The 19,434-nt window shown below is 42.0% G+C and overlaps 1 protein-coding gene across 1 annotated transcript; it reads left to right on the forward strand.

The window, feature by feature from the left end:
- Window positions 1–3,190: 3,190 nt before the first annotated feature.
- ZBTB5 (zinc finger and BTB domain containing 5) lies at window positions 3,191–19,153 on the forward strand. Its single transcript, XM_038403184.2, is given in 5 exon segments — window positions 3,191–3,423; window positions 16,959–17,655; window positions 17,657–17,863; window positions 17,865–17,923; window positions 17,925–19,153. Coding segments are annotated over 4 exon segments (2,025 nt in total). The 5' UTR covers window positions 3,191–3,423; window positions 16,959–16,962; the 3' UTR covers window positions 18,991–19,153.
- The last annotated feature ends 281 nt before the right edge of the window (window positions 19,154–19,434 follow it).

Here is a 19,434-nt window from a genome sequence, read left to right on the forward strand (position 1 = left end):
CCTCTGCATCTTCTGCCGACAGTGATACTTGGAAAAGGAAAAGGAGGACTTGTGGCACCTTAGGGACCAACACATTTATTAGAGCCTAAGCTTTCGTCAGCTACAGCTCACTTCATCGGATGCATTTTCTGCTACTCTGAAACCAGTGATACTTGTGGCACCTTAGAGACTAACACATTTATTAGAGCCTAAGCTTTCGTGAGCTACAGCTCACTTCATCGGATGCATTTTCTGCTACTCTGAAACCAGTGATACTTGTGGCACCTTAGGGACCAACACATTTATTAGAGCATAAGCTTTCGTCAGCTACAGCTCACTTCATCGGATGCATTTTCTGCTACTCTGAAACCAGTGATGCTTGTGGCACCTTAGGGACCAACACATTTATTAGAGCATAAGCTTTCGTGAGCTACAGCTCACTTCATCGGATGCATTTTCTGCTACTCTGAAACCAGTGATGCTTGTGGCACCTTAGGGACCAACACATTTATTAGAGCATAAGCTTTCGTCAGCTACAGCTCACTTCATCGGATGCATTTTCTGCTACTCTGAAACCAGTGATACTTGTGGCACCTTAGAGACTAACACATTTATTAGAGCATAAGCTTTCGTGAGCTACAGCTCACTCCTAGATTCATAGATACTAAGGTCAGAAGGGCCCATTCTGATCATCTAGTCCGACCTCCTGCACAGCGCAGGCTACAGAATCTCACCCACCCACTCCTACGAAAAACCTCACCCATGCCGGATGCACAGCATTAAATACAGAAACCAGTGATATTTTTGTAACCTGTTTTATGCCTTGCCGTGAGTCAACCCTAAGAGGACAAGAAGAATTGCAAGCAGTGCAGTTTTCAGAGTAGCAGCCGTGTTAGTCTGTGTTCACAAAAAGAAAAGGAGGACTTGTGGCACCTCAGAGACTAACAAATTTATTAGAGCATAAGCTTTCGTGAGCTACAGCTCACTTCATCGGATGCACAGCATTAAATACAGCAGGGTTGGAGCAAGCTCCTGAAGAGCTTCGAAGGAATTACATCTACTTACCACTACATGGCAAATGTAGGGAGGCTATTACAATCAAACATAACACACTGACCGAATAGATTGCTTGGCAATAGACCTACCACCATCTGCTTCCTTTGGTCAATAACACTTTTGCAAAGAGACCCAGTCTGCTGTTTATTGCTGTTTAATTTCAGTCAGAGTTTTGCCTGGTTTACTAAGAGTTTCAGGAGTTGCCCCATTATATTTATTATTTGAAGGGCTGAACTTTATGAGTGTGACCCACAATTTAAAACTGTCCATCTTAAGCAAGAGCTGAGGTGACTCTCTCAGGAAGAAAGGCAGAGTGTGTGTGTGTTTGTGTGTGCACGCGGGGCGGGGGTGCGTTTGAGAGAAAGGAGACCCTGTTTCACCAGAGCTTATTTGAACTCTTGTTTCAAAAGCCTCTTTTATCATTTGCGGCTGCACCATAGTTTAGTCTGGTCCAGAATAGTTATTTCCTTTTTTGCCATCTGTTCTTTTGCGAAACCACATCCCTATTTGACAACTAATGATTGTTTCTGTTCCCAAATGTACATAAATAATTGTCGATATTACCCTTAAGCTCTCTGCTTCCAGTTTTAGAGTAGCAGCCGTGTTAGTCTGTATTCGCAAAAAGAAAAGGAGTACTTGTAGCACCTTAGAGACTAACAAATTTATTAGAGCATAAGCTTTCGTGAGCTACAGCTCACTTCTTCCAGTTGAGGTCAACTCACACATATATACCCCCCTTTCTCTAGGGAGAGTTGTTGGTCTACTTACAACTATCACTTGGCTAACGGTCAACTTTAAACATTCTTCAAAGAACATTGTTGTGGCCAGTCTTCGGGTACATGTTAACTGGAGTGTGTGTCCCCCCAGACCAGCTTTCTAGATGAAGCATCCGATGAAGTGAGCTGTAGCTCACGAAAGCTTATGCTCAAATAAAGTTGTTAGTCTCTAAGGTGCCACAAGTACTCCTTTTCTTTTTTGCGAATACAGACTAACACGGCTGCTACTCTGAAACCTGTTATTAAATGTATTAACCTTAATTTGGGATATTGCAGATTATATACAGTATGTTTTTGTTTTATATTTTACTTTTAAACTAAACTTTGTACTTTTATATAATTTAAGCATTATACTCAGATATATAGAAACTGTTTTCTTAACATGTGTATTAGATAATTTTAACATTACCTTTAATAAAAATTTTAAATCTATTTGTTTTCTCGTGTGGTTTGTCCCAATCAGTACAGTCAGGCCCGAGAATTTTCTCCTGTTTGTAGAATGGGTTGAATTATGCTTCTGGAAGACTTTAACAATCATTTATGGATAGATTTTTACTTATTGAAGTGAAGTGTTGCCAACTCTTGTGATTTTTATCATGCATCTCACAATATTTGATGTTTCACTTCCAGCCCCAGCTCCTGCAGGCACAGAATTATGTGAAAATCTCTGCTTTCATTTTTATTAAAAAGCAAATTTGTGGCCTTCACAAGTGCAGATAAAAGCTTGGGAACATGACTCAAGTGCACCCTAAAGGCTCAAAAACCAGAATGCAAAGGAAAATAACCTAATGTTAATTTGTTAAAAGAGTTTCATGATTTCGAATACAGATTCATGCTTTTTGGAGCCTGACTGATGATTTTTGAACATCTGGGATTGGCAACAGTTCTGCTTTTACAGCCGGCTGGAAAACACCCTGGAGCATGGCTTTCCAAGCCCAGGTACCTAGGCCTTAGATGAGGGTGAGTGCAGAGTTTCCATCCTGCTTTAACAGGCTCTGGGCTCCGATGTGGGCTCGGGCTGGGCCTGCAGGATGGTGGGTGCATAGGGATCCAGCTCAGGATGGCCAGGGTGGGATGCCAGGCCAATGAACGTGGGATAGGGGAGAAGGGGGGAAGCCCTAAAGCGGGCGGGCGCTGAGGCTCTTGGGAGGCTGCAGTTCTGGTTGGGAGAGAAGGGGGCGCTCCTGAGCCTCAGCCTCCAGTGAAATCACGTTCTGATTGGTTTATGGAGGACATGTCCAATCAGCGAGCAGTTTATTGATAAACCCCCCGGAGCACCGTGGTGTTATCAGCAAACCGGTGGCTGATTGGCTAAGGCTACGCCTCGGAGCGCTAAGGGCTGCGAATGGCGCCCTGGGATTGGCTAGGAGTTTCGCATCCCGGGAGGCTCCGGAGCCTTTTTTCTTTTCGTCCCCGCCCACCCCGCTGATTGGCTGCCATACGATGGCGTCACTTCCTGCTGCCGGCGAGGCCGTTGCCGTGTCCGGAGTGGAGGGGGGAGGAGACCGGAGCGAGCTGGAGAGCAACCCGCCGGGTCCGAGAACGACGGCTCCCCTCCCCCCCCCGCCCGAAGACACAGAGCCGCGGGAGGGGAGGGGACTGCACGGCGCAGGTGAGGCAGGCCCGAGGCGGCGGGCGGGGGAGGCTGCGCGCGCTGCACCGGGGGCGCGCGCGCGATGGGGCGGGCGGGCGCGCGCGCGGGGTGGTTTGTTCTCTTGTCAGCGCTTGTCTCGCCGATGCGGGGGGGGGAAGTGAGGAGGGGACCGGGGTCCTGCGCATGCGCCGGGGCCTGGGAGACAGCTTAGTGTCACCGACACTAGATTGTCTGAGCGGGAGGGGCGGGGTCTCGGCCGGCTGGTGAGTGACAGGGCTGGGGGCGGGGGGGGAGGCGGCTCTGGCCAAGGCTCAGGCTGGCACCGAGCCCCCCCATACACGCCCCTGCAGGCTGCCCCCCCCGTCCCCCCCCCGCAGGGACAGACAGACCCTAGCCCCGCCCTCACCTACCCATCCCTGGCCCCCCTGCAGGGACAGACACCCCAGCCTCGCCGCCCCCCCCCCTTAGGCTGCCCTCATTTGCCCACCCCACCCCCGCCGGCTTCCCTCGTCTCCCTGCCCTCGGCCCCCTGCCGTGACAGATCTGTCTGGGGGCCCCACCCACTGCATCCTTCCCTCCTCTGTCCACCCTGAGCCTTCCCGTCAGGCTCCTATGATCTCCAGACCCTGCCCCCGTCCCCACTCCATGCAGGTTCCCCTCATGTCCCGTTAGCTCTTGGTTACTTGTTGGGGAAAATTGAGTCCCAAAATTCTCCAAGACTGGAGGTGGGGAGAGCTGTAGTGACGTTCCCCCAGGTTGGGTAGCCCTGAACAAGTGTACACATGGGGATGGGGGGGGTGTCTGTCGTGAAAACCACCAGTTCTGAGGATCTGTCTTGAGCTCGTGGGTGGAATTCATATGGGGAGTGGGTTGGCAGTCATACCGGCAACCTCTAACCATTTGTGCTGGAAATTCTACCCAAGTCCTCGCATTTGTGCAGCTTTGTAACAGATGTTACAATCTGGAGGTTGTAGTAGACGCATTGAAAAATAATTTTAGGGCCAGGTCCGGTCATTCTGAAGTGAGCAAAGTCTTGCTGACTTCACTGTGGTGGTTACCTGTGTGAGTGAAGGACTGCAACATGGAACCCTTAGTCATTGGTTAGTGCTACTGAACCAATTGTGGTTGCATAAGAATACTTAAGTAGATGATAAAAATGTGTGTGTGTAATATTAAAAACACAGCTACCGGTTAATGTGTAATTTGCAGAAAATCAACGGGAGCTTTTTAATACTTATATCTGCCTTTATACTCATGTTGCAGTATAGATTTTCTCTTGGCAATTCAAATTTTTGTCAACTCACACAAATCTTTCACTTTCAAGACATCATTCATGCCACTGAGACTTCTAAGCCAGAAGGGAATGAGGTCTTCCAAAACAGCATTTGACATACTACAGAATCTAGTGAAATGAAGTTGGCATTTGATCTATGCTGCAAGACTCTATGAAACACTTTTTTAAAAATGTGTGATTCTAAGCAAATCAAGTGTTACAAAATCATGTGACCAAGTATGTGAAGCAGAGTTTTCAAAAAAGAACCTTTTGCAGATTTTTTTTTTAAACTTGGATAGTGAATGATCAAAAGTGTGAAATGTAAGGATAGTGTGGAAACCATTCTAAATCTGTACTACTATGAGTGACTTGCTGTTCAAGTAGGTGTGAAACAAGTTTTGGCATAACTTAGTTCTTTAGTTTGGCACCAGGTTACCTTTCTAGTGTACCCACACACTTCTAACAACTATTGCTCCTCCCTGTTCCCCTTCTCCTACACCTCCCCCACTCCTGGTTTGATTATTTGGAATTTTCAGAGAATAAAAATAATTGTAGGTGACTGTTTTAGAACTACTATTGGCATGCATTTATAACATTGAACTAGTTCTAGCAAATGTAATGGAAGGTACAACAAATGGTGTAATGTGTTTCAAAACAAACTGCCAAAGTACAAAAAGATAGTTGTCTGTAGACTGTATGGAGGTCATTTGGCAGCTGCATTTTGTAATGACCTGTTCTGTTCATTCCCTCTGGGGAACCTGGCTTGGCCACTGTCAGAAGACTGGATTCTGGGCTAGATGGACCTCTGGTCTGACCCAGTATGGCCATTCTTATGTTCTTTTATTTATATGTTTAGGATCTACATTTTTTTTTTTTTACACAATCGTACCATCAAAGACAAATTCGGCAAAGGTCAAACTAGTAACCATGTGTCTACTGTTACACTTTGATATAAAATTGAAATATGTAACACAGCAAAGGGAACGTATATATTGCTGTGTTCTAAATTTAGGCAGCCTCTTAGTTGCTACTTTTTTCTATTAACTTTGTTGTGTCGCTGTTTAAATTATTCAGTGATGTAACAGTTCATTTCTAGTTCATTATTTCCCATAACTAAAAGTAATTAGTTTAGACATATGATAAATAAATTTCTTTTTAAAAAACAAACTCGTGGCTGAGGTTTTTAGAAGAGTTAAAATTACAAAATTATGGTTACTTCAGCCAAAAATATTTGTATTAATTAGTACATGCTAAAATGTCTGGAATCCTATTATGGATTTGTATAAAAGATTGTACAACACAGACTTTCTGTTGATAGTGGTTAAAATTACACTGCCATGAGAAGACATATTCTTGAAATAATTTTAATGTTAATGGGTTTAGGGAGGCCAGAAGCAGGAGAGTATATCAAATCTCAGTTAAAATACAGTATTGATTTGCTGGAGACATGCCTAATTTATAGATAAAATAATCTGCTTTGGAAGTTAAAATCACAAAGAAAATTGATTCAGCCTATGTATTATCACAGTGGAGAAGGCACAGATGATATTTGTCACTTTGGCCTGCTTTAAATTTTTTCTGGTAAAAATGTGTTTTTCCATTCTGAGTTAAACTAAATCATCATTGGTTAGATGACTAGAATTAAAAAACAGCATGCAGAGATTTGTAGATTCCACAGCCAACAGAAACCACTATGATTATTTATTCTGACTTCCTGTTTAACACAGGTCATAGAACTTCCCCAAAATATTTCCTAAAGCAGATCTTTTAGAAGAAACATCCAGTCTTGCTTAAAAAATTGTCAGTGATTGAGAATCCACCACAGTAAATTATCCATTGATTAATTACTCTCACTGTTAAAAACTTATGCCTTGTTTCCAGACTGCTTCAAAATTAGCAAGAGTTGAGAGAAGTCCTTGAATTTCTAGTAAATGGTAAAGTGAGGTTGATGCATTAGATTTAGAAGTTTAATGTCCTATTGGGCAAGATGGTATCATGCTCGGGTATCTGTGGCTGCTTTTTCTCCTGGGATACTTGAATGCAGCTCTCTTTGGCTCCATATGGTATTTGAGGTTTGATTCATGGCAGAGGATTGCTTTTAAATGGGAAAGATGGAAACTGAATTTTCTTTTTAAAGTTGGGGCCTCCATTTGAGAGGCAGGTGGTAGATGGCAGAGAGGCCATCCTATGGATCTGTTCAGCTTTTACCGATCAAGATGGAGATTGGGAATACAAGTGTCATGTTATGATGCAGCGATAGCAAGGTTATAAGTAAAGTTACAGGAAAAATTTCATTTCTATGAGTGTTAAAGCTTCATTTTTCAGAAATGCTGTAAAACTGACAAAACATAGAAATTAAAACTGACATCGTATCTGAAGTTTTCATGGTGGTTTGGTGCTGGTCAGGCAGATACAAATGGAACAATAAAACAATCATAGAAATGTAGACATGTATATTTCTCTAGAAAGAGGCCACCTAGTCCTGCTGCTTCTCCTCCCCCCACCCCCCCATACACACTGACGTAGAGTTAAATATATCTAGACTGTCCCTGAGAGCCTTTTGGCTATCCTGTTTTTAAAAACCTCCATTGATGGGAATTCCACAACCTCCCTACGTAACTTGTTCCAGTGCTTAACTGTCCTTTATAGTTTTGTTATTAGGAAAAACTTTCTATCTAAATATCCTTTGCTGCAAACTAAGCTGATGATTTCTTGTCCTACCCTTGATGAGCTTGGAGAACAATTGATCACTGTCCTCTTTAAAACAACCTTTTACTTATTTGAAAACCATCTCTTTTCTAGACTAAGCATGGAAAGAGTGAAAGAATTGGAAATTTTTTCCAAACATCTAATTATTTTTGTTGATCTGATCTTGACTCTTTGCAGTTTGTTCTTATCTTTCCTTAAAAAGTGATGCCCAGAACTGGACGCAGTACTCTAGCTGAGGCCTCACCAGTGACAAGTAGAGCTGAACAACTATCTCCTGTGTCTTATATATGACACTGCTGTTAATGTGTCCCAGAATGATCACTTTTGAATGTGGCATCCCCCTTTTTTATCCCTTTAGACAAGTGTATAAACTCCTTGGATCTGATTTTTTGCATCATATGTTATCCCACATCTGCGGAGTAGGTATTTGTTTCTATTCTTCTTACATAATTTTCACCAGTTTCAGTTTTTATATATACCAACATGAAGTGAACATATGGAGCACTTTTGAAAGTGAGTTGCCTATATGGAACTTAATACGAGATAATGTTTCTGCCATCCCCCAGATTGTTCTGTAGCAGTTAGAGGAAGAGAGAGTGTGCCACTATACTGGTAGTTCAGAGAACAGTTCCCTGAGCTGAGAACCAGAGAACATGAGTTCAGATCTTACACAGTTTATAGTTCCATGCCCTTTACCACCTTTATTATCAACCAAGGCCATGACCCCAACCCTACAAGTCAGTCAAGTATAAGTTGCCACCTGTACCTTACCTTCACACTTTCCCTTTAACAAATAGATGTTAAAAAAGGTCATTTCAGATGCACTAAGACCAGGTCTACACTTAGAACATAGACTCCTAGCTAAATTGCTCAGAGCTGTAAAAAATTTCACATCCTGGGTGAAGTGATTAAGTTGACCTAACCCCCACTGCAGACACAGCTAGGTAGGTGGAAGAATTCTTCCATTGACCTAGTTACTGCCTCTCGATGGAACAACTCCTGGCAACATAGAAAGCGTCTATGCTACAGTAGCACAGTTGCAGCGCTGTAGCTGCTGTAATGTAGAACCCAGGTCTCTAGTATCAAAACCCAAAATTATCCACTCAGCCATGATGTCTTTCAGAATGTTTGTTCTTTGCGTTTTTTCTTATCATATCTCTTAGTATACCACATTGCTGCCATGAAGTCAGGGATAGAATCCAGAACCCTGGTTTCCAATTTTCTATCACTATTTAGCAAACCCACTGGAGGAAAAGTGTGTGTCAAGTCCCCCTTCTAGTGAGTGTCAAGTCCCCCTTCTACAGCAATTACACCTGTAAGCCCAGGTGATAAAGGTCTTGGCTAGGAATTTGCAGTGCTAGGATTCAAATTGACAACCCAATCATGATGATATGGATCCACTGAGAAAATCTTTTAAAGATAATTTAATTTTCTTAGTGAAAAAACAATTTTTTTACTTAAACCATTAGAATCTGTAAACTTTGTTGTGATGAGCCAAAATACAAGTGATTCACATTTTAATCATTTGTCATGCTTTGCTTTCAACTGTCAGATATTGCAGGTTTGAAAGCTAAGAGATACTCTTCACACGGGGACAGGACAAGGGACATAGAAAACAGAGGAACACACTATGTAGCCCTGGTGCCAGAGTGCTGGCTCGCACACACTCTACTGCTACAGTTGCTTTTGGTTGTGTCAACCTCCAGAAGTGTATGAGAGGCTATGTTGTGTTTCAGGAAGCAAGTGATGATTCTTACTCCTTCGACTGATAAGATATGCATTGCTGTTAATTACAGTAGATTGCGTTTGGACTCTACTTTCAGTAACTTTTAAATGGTGGTAAAATATTAGGGACAAAAGCTCTCCTGAGCCATATCTCAGCCTTTTCTGGAGGGTCAAGGTGGCAGGAGCAGCTTTGGCAGTGCAGCTTAGCCCTGTGATTGCCAAGCAACTGCAGCTCACCCTCACTGATATTGGGGAGTTAACCAGTGAGCAACACCAACTACCTACCCTGAATTTAAAAAAACCCAAACCACAAAATCCGAGGAAGCTCCCACAAACTTCATTTAGTAATAAGGTTGTCAGTTCCATTATGTTTGGGTACATATTGCTTCTCTATCTGTTGGAGGTGGAAGTGAAAACCTGATGGAGTGTGCTACTGACAGTGTTCTTGGCAGTGTGAAGGTGACTGAGAACACAGTAGATGATTCTCTTATCTTATTTCCATGCTTTTAAGGTGTTTGGATGAACGGGGTATGTTCAGACGCAACCTTAGCTGTCACTAAATTAAGATTTTTGCGTGTGTTTAACCAGAATATAACTTTAGAACTAATGACCTGTTTAGCTCTTTGTTCAAAGAGTTAATTCACTGAAAATGTCAACTTCTTTGAGATTTTTCTCCATGGCTTATTAAATAAAATAAAAATCCAATCGTTGATGGACGAAAAGGAGAAAAAGGCATTCTTGATTTTCACTATTTAAGTACCTGGACTTAAGTGTCTATTACGGTCTCCAAAGGAGTTTTCTATGGTTTTTGATACTTTCTGGCACAACAGTTGAGCACAATACAAACACATTGTAATGTTGGTGAAATGCAACCTTTTTGCTTAAGTTCTTTAACGTAACTTGGGCCTCTTTTCATGTATTAATTGTGTGCTAGGAATCCTTACAGATTTGGTGTCTGACACAACAAATATATTTTAAATATTGAAGGTTTAAGGAGATGGGGAGGGGGTGACTCCAAGTAGTAAACTGCGAGCTGTTGGCTAGCAAGCAAGAAGCAACCCAGTTATAATACTGATAATGATTTAGAGTGATGTTACCTGTGTGCCAAGCTCCCTCTGATATTCAGTTTAACTATAGCCTATCTGAGACGCAAAAATAAAAGGAGTACTTGTGGCACCTTAGAGACTAACAGCTTATGCTCAAATAAATGTGTTAGTCTCTAAGGTGCCACAAGTACTCCTTTTCTTTTTGCGAATACAGACTAACACGACTGCTACTCTGAAACATATCTGAGACAGTTGACACTAGGCCATGTCTACGCTACTTCGTATGTCGGCAAAACGTATGTCGCTCAGAGGTGTGAAAAAAACACCCCAAGAGACATAAGTTTTGTGGGCATAAGCGCTCGTGTGCACAGCATTATGTCGGCAGGAGACGCTCTCCCTTCAACATAGCTACTGCTGCTCATTTAGGTGGTGGTTTTATTATGTCGATGGGGGAAGCTCTCTCCAATCAGCATAGAGCAGCTACACAAGCAATCTTGCAGTGGCACAGCTCTATCGGTACAGCTGTGCCCTATAAGCTTGCTAGTGTAGACATGGCCTCCCCTCTTATGATGCAAAAACCTAGACCATCACACCATAAATGCCTTCTTTAACCAGTGTCACATTTTGGTGGGGGGGGGGAACTTTAGGTTCCGTTTGTAATCTTTCTTTGGACCAGTGCTTTTAGTTATGATCAGATACATCAAAAAGGATAGTTGGCGTAATAACTTTGAATGTCTTTTTAATTCTCACATGGGCTTTGGGCAGAGCAATAAAGGAAATAGACTAATTAAAACCTATTAGTTAGGTTTTCAGCTTTTGGAAGACGCTATGCTTCTAAGTTAACGTTTGTCATTCTTATAAAAAACAAGCCTAGATATATTCAAATGGAAAAAGTCATGTTTTTATGTGGAGGGTTTTAATTTGGCACTGAAACAAGTATTCATCCATTGGGAATCTTTCAGACTAGCTTTTTCTTTTTTTTTTAAACTTCAGGCTTGTCTAATGAAGTTAAATTCCTTTTACCCATTTTTGGTTTAGAAGTGAAGTCTGTACAGTTCATAATTGGTATTTATTGCCTATATCAAAATAAATTGCTTTGTCTCATTTATATCGGGATACATGTATCTGGAATTCTGTACACGCATAATGCACTTAATGCATGACTATATGCATATGAGAATATTCAGGTATGTGGTTTGAGTCTTACGTGACGTTTTGAAGTAAATGCATGGAATTGTAAGCCAGTGTAAACATTAACTCTTTAAATTAGGAGACTGTCTCTTATATCTTGGGAAAGGAGTCAAAATTATGTTTCTGTGATTTGCCAGTCCTGTCTTAGCTGTTCCTATAGGGTCTGGTAGTCTCTGTCATCTAATATGCTTCAATATTACTATTGGTCTGTTTGTTTAAAAAAACCCTCCTGTAGTCTTCTTAATCAGGAAGGTACAGATAGTGAAAAATGCCTTTTTTTAGGCAAGGGTCAATCTATAACACACTGAGATATTGTTTAACTTTACAATTGTATAAATGGAAACTTAAAACCCCAAACCTTAACCACGATTCTGTTGTTGAACAGTGTTCATGTTGCTAAGCATACAACAGAGTTTGGGTCCTGAGCTAGCAGGACCAGAAAGATCAGTGGAAAAATTATTTACATAGAAGATAGGATCTTGCTCTTAAGGTTTGCTAAATGTTTTTCTCCTAGATCATACTACCATTTGTTTTTTCTTTTTTAACTGGAGAAAGCGGAGTGCATATTGTCCACTTCTGGCTCCAGTATGTCACTAGACATACAGCACAGGTGAAAAATTTATTGGACACTTGCTAGCTAGAGGCTCATGTGAGTTGGGGGAATTCCCGGGCTAATACTGTAGTGAAAAGCCCACTGTCCAGCATCACTGCTGAGATGGCTGATGACACTGGGATTTCTATCCCTATAGTCTGATTCATAGACTCCAAAGCCAGAAGGAACTAGGGATGTAAAATATTAACTGGTTAACCGGTAAGCATTAGTCTTACTATTACCCCACCCTAACTGTTAATCCCCAGCCCTTGGCCGGAGCAGCTGCGCCGGCTGGCCGATCCCGGCCCCAGCTAGAGCTCCCCAGCTGCGCTGGCTGGCCAGAACAACCCTGGACGGAATGGCCCCGGGCCGGCCAGAGTGGCCTCAGCCCCTCTCCCTTTAATCAGTTAAATGATTAAACAATATAATTTTAATCTGTTAACCAGTTAAATTTTTAAACGATATCTACATCCCTAGAAGGGACCATTGTGATCATCTAATCTCACCTCCTGTATAGTACAGGCCATTAAACTTCCTCTGAATAATTCCTAGAGCATATCTTTTCGAAAAACAAGATTGGGGCCTCCATTTTCAGTATCAATTTCTGGATACTAGATGTGCGCCAGATGTAAACATGACCCAGCCTCCAGCTGCTGCAAGAGGGGAGCATTCTTTTCCACCAAGTGTTTGATGCTCTACCTTTCCTTCAGCCTCCTTTTTTGGTGGGGTCATGTTCTCCTTCAAGCAATTCTGGTATCTGCCTCTTCTGCTTGGGAAAACTGTAGCAGTAGCAAAAGGAATAAGGTATGATTTCACTTGTGCCTACAAAGTTCTGAATAACGACTGCAAATCTCATGAGTCTTAACTTTGAGCTGCTGCTGCTGATTGGAAAAGCAATATACAGCAGTCTCAAACACTAGAACAGTCTGTAGATGAACAAAGACAGCATTATATTTGTTTGTTTGGAAGATTATTTCTCATCCTTAAGGGCTAGCTATTGAAATGAAAACTTGCATGTTGAAGAAAGTAGTAGCTTAGTAGCCATGTTTGAGAGCTTCCTGCTGGCTAGTAGACTTCTTTTAATCCTTGTCAAAGTAAATAGATCTCGGTCAAAGTAACTTGATACCTTGATTTGAAGAGATTTGATATCTTGAATTGAAGAGACAAGTTTGTTTGTTTTTGTATTATAGTGCTTAGGAGCCCTAGTCATAGACAGATCACTTAGAATGTTAGTGCCCAGAGGTCCCAAATGGGATCAAGGCTCCTTGTGTATGTACATACATAGTAGGCAAGACACTCTGCCTTGAATGGTTTACCATCTAAATAAGCAAGACAGACAGCATAGGCAAAAGGAACTATTATCCCAATTTTACAGATTGAAAATTGGGGCATGGGGTTAAGTGAGTTGTTTCCTGTGTGATCTTGGTCCTGTGGCAGAGTTGGGTGTTGACCCCAGATCTCCTGAGTCACTATTCAGTGCCTTAATCACATGACCATCCTTCCTCTTCCTCTGTTTTTTAACTTGGGTATTGTAGGTGAATTTCCTTGTCCTGTTTGATATAAATATATATTTGTGAGAAGGTTAAGGTTGCAAAGACAAGCACACAGTGTGTATGCATTGATAACCTTTGATTACTTAATCACATATTGTCCCCTCCTCGCTCCCTTCCTCCCCCCCAATGCCCCTGCCTTCTTCACTGGATGGGTAGTTATGCAGTATTTCTTTTATCTTCCACATTCAGTGTAACATAATTAATGCCAATTAACATGGCATTCATGATATTGCAGACAAAATAGATCTTGTCAAAGTAACTTGATATGTTGATTTGAAGAGATGACAAATTTGTTTGTTTTTATATTATAGTGCTTAGGAGCCCTAGTCATAGACCCCATTGTGATAGGCACTGTACAAACACATGTAACAGACTTCTGTAAGGTATTGGACTTTGCACCATGTGATCTTTTGATTGAAGAACTAGACTTATACAAAATATTGAACATGTACCATGTTCAATAAATTAAAAACTGGCTAATAGGTTGGGATTGGTTCTCAGCCTTATGGTGTTTAATATTTTTAGGAATGACCTGGAAGTAAACATAAAATCATGACAGTTAAAGTTTGAAGATGACCCAAAGATTGAGGGAGTGGTAAATAACGGAGAGGAGATTGAAACAGAGCAATAGAGATCGCTCGGTCATCTGCGTGTAAGCAAATGATGTTTCAGTATGGTCAAATGTTCAGATCACACATCTTGGAACAAAGGTATCCTGTGAAGCAGTGACTCTGAAAAATATTTGGGGGTTATGATGGATAATCATCCGAATGTGAGCCTCCAGATCGACTCTGGACAAAAGGGTTAATGTGATTGTAGGATATATAAACAAGAGTATCAAGTAGGAGTAGGGAGGGTTTTGTTACCTCTGTATTTGGCTCGGGTGCAACTGCTACTGGAATACTCTGTGCAGTTCTGATGTCTACAGTTCAAGAAGGATGTTAATAAATTGGAGAGGGTTCAGGGAAGAACCACAAGAATGATTAAAAGATGGGAAAATTATGCCTTAGATTAAAGTGAAATATTCAAGGAACTCAATTTATTTTGTGCTCCTAAGAGAAGGTCAAAGGGTGACTTAACCACGATTAATAAGTACCCTACATGAGGAGCAGAAATTTGATGGTAAAGGGCTCTTCAGTCAACAGACCTGATATAACAAGATCTAGTGACTGGAAGTGGGAGCTAGACAAACTTAGGCTAGAATAAAGGAACACACTTTTAACGGTAAGGGTAATTAACCACTGGAATAGCTTACCAAGGGTTGTGGTGAATTCTCCATTGTTGGCAATTTTTAAATCAAGATTGGGTGTTGTTCCTAAAAGAGATGCTATCATTCAAACAAGAATTAATTTAGGGAAGTCTTATGGCCTGAGTTATGGAGGAGGTTATAATCTATTAATGTGTGGTCCTAGTCTTCATTTAACAAACCCTGTACTTAATACAAAATTATCAGTTTCCTTGTGTGCATTTCTATGGTGCTCTCCATAACATCTGTGAACTTCACAAGCATTAATATGTCTTCATAACACCCCTATGAGATAAAGGCCAAAATAATCAAGTGTCCATTATTTTTGGGTGCCCAGCTTGAAACCATAGAGCTTCAGAGTATTCAGCATTTTTATTGCACTTTATATGTTCAGAGCACAGCTCCAGTTGACTATAGTTGCAGTTGTGAATGCTCACCAAATCTGGTGGCAAAAGTTTTGTTTTGGGCATTCAGAAAATGAGGAACCCACAATTAGAAGACAGCTGTGAATATTTTGACTTGCATGACTTGTCCAGCATCACACAAGAACTCTGTGGCAGAGGCAGGGATAGAATTCAATTCTCTAGAGCGGCTTTTAGCATCCTTAACCATTAGAATATCCTTTCTCTTCCTACAGTCCCCTGCCACATTCACTGAGCACCTTCTAACTTCTGCAACAAATGAAGCATGTGCCCTACAGGCAATAGCCTAATTCACTATGCAACCCTGATTCATTCCCAGAGCACTGTCCATCCAATCTGTGCACTGAATGAGATAGGGTCCTGGTGTAGAAGTATAGTATGTAATCATGTAATTAAAAACTCTAATAATGCATACACACAAAGGAGCTGAATTGTGCAACCTTGATTTGAGCATTTCCTAATTTTTTGAGTACTTGACTGCAACCTTTACATTTTTCTAATGTGGATCTTATGTGACTTCCAATTGTTTTTAATTTGTTCCACATGATACAAATTAAATACTCACATACAGTGACTGTCAAATTAGGTCAGTAATAGGGTTTGGACCTTTATATCCACAGCACAGTCCTCTACCACTTGAGCTAATGGAGTAACCGGTAGTGGTAGTATGCTGTTATCTTTGCTGATAGCAGAATGCAGAGACTGAAAACTCCTGGGTTAAATCCAGGTTTTGTAGGAGAGTGTTACCTAGTAGTTATAGATTCTTCTGTCTCTTCCCCCCCCCCCCCATCTGCTCCTCCCTCTCTTCTATCCGATCCACCTGGCTCTTGCTCCCACCATGCACTCCTACCACCTTTCTGCCTTCTGATTTGTGCAACACCCCTCCTTATTCCTCACCCCTCTGCATTTTTGGCAGGCAGCTTCCTCCTCCATGCTGCCTGGGTGCCAGTAGAGGGGCCATTGAGAACACAGGCAAGACAGGCTTCCTGCTCTCCGTACTCTTGGCTGCTGGGAGGAGCAATTTCAAGGAAAGACCTGGGCTGGATAATGCTCAGTGAAGATGGAATCTTCAGAGAATTTAACTGCCACATTCTTAACAAGTCTGTATTGACCATGTGCTGACTGAGATTTTGTAGAGCATGACCATGCTTGGGTGAATTTTTACTTGGGCTGCAAAAAGGACATCTCTAACCTCCTTGTCCTCCCACACCCACCTCAAACTTCACACCCTTTCTTCAAAGTATGGAGGTGCTAGAGCTTTTCAGTGAATGGTTGCAATACTTTCTTTTTATTTTATTTTATTTTTAGCATGAGGAAACAACATATTTTCTCCTAATCTTGTTCTCAAACTGCTGAACTGTTTTAGCTAATACTTTCCAGCAAAATTTAGCCTAAGGGAGAGATGAGGCTTGGGAATTTCAGCCTGAAGGGTTAAAGTTTGGTGAAGTTATAAGCAACTGAAAGTAGGGTCTTTCTAATGGAAGATATTAGACACCTTTAACTATAGGTTGTGTTACCAGCTCTGCTTATAATATGTTTGATACTTAGGTGGGAAGTACAGTAGAGAAAATCCTGAAAAAAGAATGAGTCTAGCAGAAGCTGCAGTTTTTCTATGCTCCTTCACAAGGTTGCCAGCATAAGTATTATAGTAATATGGTGGTGGTAAGTACAAGATCAGTTATTGATAGTTTGCCTCTGAGCTACCTGCATTCAAATTTTAAACCCTGGTTCATTGTGATAGAACTAGAACTTCAACCATTTTTGTCTTACATTTTCCTCTTTTTTTTATTTTGTAGGATCATGGATTTTCCAGGACATTTTGAGCAAATCTTTCAACAGCTAAACTACCAGCGACTTCATGGTCAACTTTGTGACTGTGTCATTGTGGTGGGGAACAGGCATTTCAAAGCCCATCGCTCTGTTTTGGCAGCATGCAGCACGCATTTTCGAGCTCTCTTTACTGTGGCAGAGGGAGACCAGACCATGAACATGATCCAGCTGGACAGTGAGGTAGTGACAGCTGAGGCCTTTGCTGCTCTGATTGATATGATGTACACCTCCACACTCATGCTTGGAGAGAGCAATGTTATGGATGTCTTGCTGGCAGCTTCTCACTTACATTTGAACTCTGTTGTTAAAGCATGTAAACACTACCTTACTACAAGGACACTGCCAATGTCACCACCGAGCGATAGAGTTCAAGAACAAAATGCACGCATGCAAAGATCTTTCATGCTTCAGCAGCTTGGACTGAGTATAGTGAGCTCTGCATTAAATTCCACCCAGAACGCAGAAGAACAACAAAATACTATGAGCTCATCAATGAGAAGTAACATAGAACAGCGCACTACTTTTCCTATTCGGCGTCTCCACAAACGTAAACAGTCTTCTGAAGACCGGGCCAGACAGCGAATCAGGCCTACCATAGACGAGTCCATCATTTCAGATGTTGCCCCAGAGAGTGGGCAGTCAGTAGTTCATTCACGGGAAGAATTTTTTTTCACCAGATTCACTGAAGATTGTGGACAATTCTAAAGCTGATGTTGTGACCAATAATCAGGAGGATAACACCATTATGTTTGATCAGTCTTTTGGTGCCCAAGAAGATGCCCAAGTGCCCAGTCAGTCTGACAACAGTGGAGGAAATATTTCGCAAATGTCCATGGCATCTCAAGCAACACAAGTGGAAACTAGCTTTGACCCAAGAAGCTACTTCTGAGAAAAACAACTTTCAGTGTGAAAATCCAGAGATCAGTCTAATGAAAAGAACACATGAGGGTTGTGGTTAAATCTGAGCCCTTGAGTTCCCCAGAGCCTCAAGATGAAGTGAGTGATGTCACTTCCCAAGCAGAAGGCAGTGAGTCTGTTGAAGTGGAAGGAGGAGTAGTGAGTGCAGAAAAGATAGAACTGAGTCCTGAAAGTAGTGATCGTAGCTTTTCTGACCCACAGTCTAGTACTGATCGGGTTGGTGACATCCATATTTTGGAGGTGTCAAATAACCTGGAACATAAGTCTACTTTCAGTATCTCAAATTTTCTGAATAAGAGCCGAGGTGGCAATTTTGGTGCTAATCAAAATGATGACAATATTCCAAATACAACCAGTGACTGCAGAATGGATGGAGATGCCTCTTATTTAATGAGTCCAGAGTCTGGGCCTACTAATGGCCATTCCTCTGCTACTGTCTCTCATGTGGAAAATCCATTTAATGAATCTACAGATTCTCACTTTGTTAGACCTATGCAGGATGTAATGGGTCTTCCATGTGTACAGACTTCTGGATACCGGGCAGCAGAACAGTTTGGGATGGACTTTCCAAGGTCTGGCTTGGGACTACACTCTTTATCAAGGGCAATGATGGGTTCTCCAAGAGGTGGAGCTAGTAACTTTCCCGGCTACCGTCGCATAGCCCCCAAAATGCCTGTTGTGACCTCTGTTAGGAGCTCCCAAATGCAAGATAGTGCATCTAATTCCCAGTTGATGATGAATGGGACCAGTTCCTCTTTCGAAAATGGGCATCCTTCCCAGCCTGGTCCACCACAGTTGACCCGGGCATCTGCTGATGTTCTTTCAAAATGTAAGAAGGCTTTATCTGAGCACAATGTCTTGGTTGTAGAAGGTGCTCGCAAATATGCCTGTAAAATCTGCTGCAAGACTTTCCTGACCTTAACAGACTGTAAGAAGCACATCCGTGTGCACACAGGAGAAAAGCCTTATGCCTGTTTAAAGTGTGGCAAACGGTTCAGCCAGTCCAGCCATTTGTATAAACATTCCAAAACTACCTGCCTGCGGTGGCAGAGCAGCAACCTACCCAGCACTTTGCTTTAATCCTTCCCCCCAAGCCCATACAAATAATGCCAATACAAATTGTAGGAACATGAACTCAACTGTGTCTGGAATATTAACACTATTTTGTTCAAGACTGCAGGTTAAGAAGCTGCTTTGTAGTAAACACTTAAGTGTGAGTGTGGTGCGCTTCCCCCCCCCCCCCCAACAACAAAGTCTTGGTCCTGTAAAATGGGGATAATACCATAACTACCTCACAGGGGTGTTGTGAGGCTTAAACAACTGTTTGGAAGCGCTTTGAGATGCTCTGAAGGAGGCACTATAGACGTATTATTATTATTATTATGTAAACGCAGGTCTTGGGCTCATGGGGATGCAATCCCTAAAACCAAGTAGTTCCTTTGCTGGTGGGGGAGGTGGGAGGGAAGAAATAGGTAGGAGGGAATGATTGAAAATGTAGCCAGCTCCTAATTATGTTAAAGTAGT

Source organism: Dermochelys coriacea, chromosome 5, assembly GCF_009764565.3.
Source record: "Dermochelys coriacea isolate rDerCor1 chromosome 5, rDerCor1.pri.v4, whole genome shotgun sequence".
NCBI lineage: Eukaryota > Metazoa > Chordata > Testudines > Dermochelyidae > Dermochelys > Dermochelys coriacea.